Genomic DNA, 6440 nt, shown 5'->3' with positions numbered 1-6440 from the left:
AGCTGGTGGAAAAATTGCTGTTAACCAGACATGATACTGGTACCGCAAGGAGGGAGATGAAAAGTGCTGTGGTCAGCATCTCCCCTTCTCCCCCGCCGGCAGTTCTCTTTGATGTGCCAACGAGTTCAGGGTGTAGACTGGGAAAGTTTGACTGAGGTTTACGGAAAGGTGAACAAGCACTTGATGACTACTGACGCAAGCATAAATCCTTTAGATGTTATTTCTTTAGGATAGGAAGGTGTTGTTTAACTGAACATTCTTCCATGTGAATAACGGAGTACATAAACCTTGGCGTATTCGTTGTTTTTGTTTCTTTTGGGGGTTTTTTTTTTTCTTTTTTTTTTAAACATGTCGACAAAAACATTTCAGATTTGAGGTGTGTTCTATTTAAAGAAGATCCGTGAAAGTCTGGTCGTCATGAAAATGTACCAGGAATAAACAGTATCTAGGTCGAGATTTCCTGTTTCTGTGACTTCAGCGACAAAACAGGATTTTAAATCACGTCCAAAGTTTGCACGAACTGGGGAAAAGCTGCACGAAGTTGCGTGGGTTTGGCTTTGGTACACACGCCGGATATATAAATGAATATACACGTCGAGTGGAAAGAAAGAACAAGGTCGGTCGGCGAGTGATTATGATTCGTTGACACAGCTGTTGTTCGCTGATATTTCACCGTCACAGTTTACACACCTGGACCCTTGCGGTTTGACGGGATCAGAAGGCTTTGTGGTTTTGTCCTGCGAGTTTTGTATTTATATCTGATGAAAATGCAAAGAAACTATTCCCAGCGTTGTCACACTTCCTTGAGCCATCAATTGTGTGTTACACCTGCTTTGTTCGCATTTCTTAATCCCAATAACATTAACAGCAAAGTATATACTTAAACTATGTAATAATTACGGGAAAAAGTTATTTGAAAAACTGCAACAGACACAGGAAACATTGGATTGAAAGAAAAAAACACTATAATAGACATTGGGGAGAGTATAATAAAAGATGAAAAAAATATATTAAAAAAAATTAGAAGATTTAAAAAGTAAACTGAAACCGGAAAGAGAAAGAGAACAAAAAATAGTACAGTCAGGCAACAACAACAATAACAACAACAAAAACCAAACATTGACCAAGTGCTAAATCCCCCCCCTCACAGGCCCGAGAAATGGATGTCCAGGGTGTGTGCCGAGACCGCTTCGGGACGTTCAGCGTGGGCGTCTTCCAGGTGTGGACGTGCTCGCTGTGCTACAAGTACCTCTTCCCCAAGTTGCTGCCCTCCCCATCTCCCACCTCCTCCTCCTCCTACCCCTCCACTTCCTCGCTGCCGCCCCCCTCCCCTTCCTTCTCCTTTCCCCGGGCCCCGCAGGGTCTGAGCATCGTGTCTCCCGGCGGGGAGGTGGAGGTGGTGCCCGATGTCAACAATGCCTCCACCTTCCAGCAGGTGTGCTCCTGGCTGGAGCCGGCCCAGTGCCACCGCTGGATGCAGTGCTGCCACGCCGCCGTGCTCTGCTGCCAGCGCCAGCTCTTCAGCCTGGTCCTGGGACGCGGCAGCGGCGGCAACGTCAGCGAGACCTCCTCCACGCCGCTACTACGTCATCACGGTGATGACGTCACCGCCTCCTTGCTACGTCACGCCGGCGGCGGTGGTGGTGACGTCAACGAGACGTTGAGGATGCTGTTGACTGGGGGAGGTGGAAGTGGTGGAGGTGGTGGTGGAGGAGGAGGGACCGGAGCCTTTTGCCCGCAGACGTGGGACGGGTTCAGCTGTGTGGACGACACGCCGGCAGGGGTCACTGCTTCCGTCAGTTGTCCCCCTTACCTGGAGCAGTCTCACGCTTCCGGTGAGTGCTTTTTGCACTGTTGGTTTTGCTCGCCTATTCTTTGTATCGCCTCGCCGTGTGTTTGGTTGTCTTGGGTTTGTTTGTTTTTTGGTTTGTTTTGTTTTTTTTTTTGCTTCGTCTTGTCTGTTTGCACGTTGTTGTCTTGCCCTGTGCTGTGTGCTCTCTTGTCTTGTCTTCTCTTGCTCTGTCTTTTGTCTTGCCTTGTGATTTTGTCATTGTATCTTGAAGTTTTGTTAACCCACCCACCGCCGGACCCCGAAAAACCCCGTTCACGTCTACATTCTTCTGCTATTTCTCATTTTCCTTCTCCAACTCTTTCTTCTTCTTCCCCCTCCTCCTCCTCCTCCTCCAACTCTTTCTTCTTCTTCTTCTTCTTCATTATCACTATGTTATTATTGTGACAACCTACCCTTTTTCTGAAAGATGTCCACATGATTTGATTAATGGGAACTCGAGTTTTTGGTGGATTTTATTTCATTCTCATGGAACCTATTGTGAGGATCAACCTACTAGTAATGCAATGACTGAACCTTTGTCAATGAAGTGAGAAGGGGTAGTTTTCAGCCTTTCACAGAATATTCTAGTTTTTTTGTTGTTGTTTTTCGTGAATCGAAGAAAAAGGGCGATCATGGGGCCGGGATCAACCAGTGATTTAATGACTAACCCTTTGTCAGTGGGTGTTTTTACAGGCCTTCACAGAATATAGTATATAATTTATTGGATCGAAGAAAAAAAAATAACTAAGCGGTACGGCGGATCATGCAAAGAAGCAAATAATCGTTTCACGGAGCCAGTAACCAACAACATCAACACATCCACATCAGTTCCACAACGACAACGCTCGGGGACGTTTCTTTGGAGGACAAACAGAGCCTGTTTTCTTTTTAAAGATAAGGAGGGCCCTCTGGCAGCTGCTGCGGCAGGCAGCGTCGTAATTAGAATTCACTGTCCCGTCCACGGGAACGGAAGTGACGCGATTAGGACCTCACAGGCTGCACTTCAACAGATGCACATAGCTTGGGGTAAAGCATAGGGTGTTCCAAGATCCTGGTACAGGCCTAGAGGGTTGTGGGAGTAGGAGGGAAGGGGAGGGGGAGACGTCGATGTTGGCTCGATACGAACCGGATAGAAAAAAGAACCCTTGAAAAACGATCGGTTATCGAGCCTGTCAACTGGAAGATTACTTATATGGATGTGGTGGGCCCAGCCGCTGCAGCTTGCAAGAGCATTGTCATGCAGGGCAGGGAGATAGGTACTGGGGCTGTCTGTGTGTGTGTGTGTTTGCAGGAGCCTTCACTTGTTAGGTTATGAAATCCTGTTGTACGCGTTAGCTTCTGTGTGTATGATAGTGTGTGTGTGTGTGTGTGTGGTGTGGTGTGGTGTGGTGTGTGTGTGTGGTGTGGTGTGTGTGTGTGACAGAGAGAGAGAGAGAGAGAGAGAGAGAGAGAGAACAAAATTCTACCCAGAGTATAAACTCGATTTTTTAAAAAGTACACATTAGGACACCGGTTTCCATTAAAATATACACGTCAAATAACACACGCACACACGCACGCACGCACGCACGCACGCACGCACGCACACACACAGAGAATTATTTTTTTGTTAGAAAAAAAATCTGTACATAGCTTAATCAGTGTTTCCTCGAAGTGCTGTAAGTTCAAGAAATGGACGCGATATATTGATATGGAAAAAAGGCAAACCATCGGAATTCCAATATGAAAAGTGTCCCCCCCATGTCAGAAAGAAGTTAATTCCCGATTTTATAACTTAGAACTCGCGTTCCTCGCTCCTGCAATTGTGCAGTCACTTTGGATAGATACATATCAACTCGGCCAAGACGTATTGGTCCTGCCCGAAATGAGAATGTTATTATTCTGGACAGCTAGTGGACCCAGAGGTTTGCAGGCCCAGTGCCACCGCTGGACAGGCCCGGTAGGAGATCGCTTATTAGACCACGGTGCGGTACTTGTCTGGTCAAATTAGGTATCGGGTCGCGACATCATTCGAAAGTCGGGCACACACTTTGCAAACGGTATAGTGATGCCTCATTTCCACACGATTATGCTTTTGGTGATTACCTCCTCCCGACAGTTGGGGGTTCCTTCATGAGAGCTGCCCGTCATAGCTGTTCTTACGTGTGTGGTGAAGTATACCCATTTTTCACTATTCGTGTCCGGGCTTTGTATAACTTACTTTGATCATTGAGAACAGTTGCTCGATTTTTGTTCACATTATCAGCACTGCTTCGTCCATGCCTTTTTCTGACGATGATGGAAATATGGCCCTAGTGTATTGTTTCACTGTGCGGTTTATCAGTTCACGGAAATGTTGAATCCTTCGTTGTCGTATTATTCCATGCGAATATCTGTGGAATAATTGTTGCTGTACAGTGTAGGGACAATCATACTTCACTGTAATATACCTGTTTTGAGAGTATGGATCTTTGACAGGAAACAAACGATTCACAGCAGTACTATCTGCAAGACTTCCAGTAGTACTTGGACAAACAGATGAAGGCGTTTTTTTTCCGGCGAATTCAAAAGGAATGCACTCACCAAATCGAACCGTATGGATAGCTTTTTATTCCACAATGTCAGCATTTTAAAAAAAGGAAAAAAAAAAAAAAAACGATTGATAATGAAAATAAGAAAAAAAAAAAAAAAAAAAAAAAACAGAAGGCCAAATTGAAATGACAGATCAGATGTCACGTGACTAAACACACATGCGTTCGGCAGTGAACGTCTTTCGGGGGTCATAATCAAGAGACCACCGTACCTTGTGGGTAAAGGTGTACTTGCGGGTAAATCAACATAAGGCAAGGCAGCTTTTACCAGCAGGTACACGTTTGCCCGCAGGTACGATGGTCTCTTGAATATCACTTCACAAGGGGTGTGCTCTGAGGACAGGTTGTCGTGGAAACGGCATGTGAATGCAAAGAATTCCCCAACATTCTGTTTCTGAGAAACGGTCGACTGAAATATTGGATTATTTTTCTATTGTTCTGGATCTCTTTTGTTCTAAAACGAAACCGGAAGTTTAAAGACGTTTCTGTGTTTGTCATTGATGTTAATAATGATGATAGTAATCATCATCACTATCATCATCATCAGAATGACGACGACGACGACGATGATGACGATTATAATGATAATGCTAATAACTTGTAAGCAAGACAAATGGAATGTGTCAATGAAAGCAACACACACACACACACACACACACGCGCACACCCGGTCACTCATCCATGTACCAGCTAATGGGACGCGGCACAAAAAACAGCACTGTCTGGAACATGTGTGCCCTTGTTGGAGCGAAACTAATTCTCTCTTCTTCTTGTGAACAGCACTCTGCTGTAATTTGTCTACTGCGATTGTATTTTGATTTATTTTGTTTCTACATCGGAAGCAAACACCTTCGAGTTCGGTGTTATGTGAAACTTACAAAATTCAGAAAACTTTTTTTTTTTTTATCTCAGCAAGAGAAATTCATTATAAGGACCTATAACACTGACAGCGCTTCAAGTCCATCCGAACTTTTGAGATGAAAAACCGATTGTGAATTATGTATGCAACCAATCGCTTTCTTCAATACTATACCGTGTTCTGCAAAACAGTATAATGAAGCAATTTGAAATTTATCACACACCACAAGTTGAAATTAAAAGAAAAAAGACAAGACGTCGGTATTATACAATGAAACAAAAAACGACGAAAAAGCCTGAAACTTCAACGGGCAAATACAGCGGGCATTGCTTACGGGCAAGTACCAGGTCAAACGCGTTCAAACCTAAACTCTTTTTTTTTTCGAACAAAAAAGAAAAAGAAAGAAAAAACGAAAAAACACACAAAAGAATAGTGTATGTGATGGATTATTCATATAACCCCTCAGTGAAATCCGGAACGAGGATAATCATTCGCCTGTGTTACCTCGTTGGGGTAAAAATTGATATGTCTGCAGGGAAAACATGTGCACTGGAGTTCGTTTTTATTATCATGGACTTTTAAAAACTATATATATTTTTTTTTCTTTTTGGGGGTGGGGGGGGGGTGTTTTTGTTTGTTTGTTTGTTTTATTTTTCGGTGTAGTGTGTTAAAAAGCTAGCTCCTAAGTTAGGTGCTGTGAAACTAGCTTTCCAAATACCGAATCAATATAATTTTCTTTTCGCAAAATAATTGGGAAAATGTACACACAGGCACACAGACAGACACTGACACACAGACACACACACACACACACACACACACACACACACACACACACACACACACACACACACACACACACACACACACACACACACACACACACACTGTGTTTAAGACATCGTATTGATCCCTTTCCCCTAAAAAGTCTCTGATAGATCCATACTGTCACTTACAATCGTCTGTCTACCAGAAACGGAGTAGAGGTGGTGGGGGAGAGGGTGGGGAGTGTGGGCGTGTCAGGAAGTTAATCTCCCTTTCACACTTTGCCGGGGACGTACCCCCTTTTGTCCGTGTGCGATTCGTTAAGGGTGGTTTCTGTCTCCCTGTCTGCTGTCCTCTCTGTCTCCCTGTCTTCTGTCCTCTCTCCCTGTTCTGTCTCCCTGTCTGCTGTCCTCTC

At 44.3% G+C, this 6440-nt stretch overlaps 1 protein-coding gene across 1 annotated transcript in view; it reads left to right on the top strand.

Annotated features, from left to right (window-relative positions):
* Nucleotides 1-408: 408 nt before the first annotated feature.
* The window catches only part of LOC143294147 (calcitonin gene-related peptide type 1 receptor-like), a 154380-nt gene continuing 148348 nt past the window's right edge, over nt 409-6440 (top strand). The window contains exon 1 of the mRNA XM_076605579.1: nt 409-1835. Within this exon, the coding sequence (XP_076461694.1) occupies nt 1160-1835 (676 nt within the window). The 5' untranslated portion in view covers nt 409-1159. The remainder of the gene's footprint in view (nt 1836-6440) is intronic.

The sequence above is a fragment of the Babylonia areolata genome, chromosome 19 (genome assembly GCF_041734735.1).
Source record: "Babylonia areolata isolate BAREFJ2019XMU chromosome 19, ASM4173473v1, whole genome shotgun sequence".
Taxonomy (NCBI): Eukaryota; Metazoa; Mollusca; class Gastropoda; order Neogastropoda; family Buccinidae; genus Babylonia; species Babylonia areolata.
This window is presented reverse-complemented; position numbering and strand designations above follow the sequence as displayed.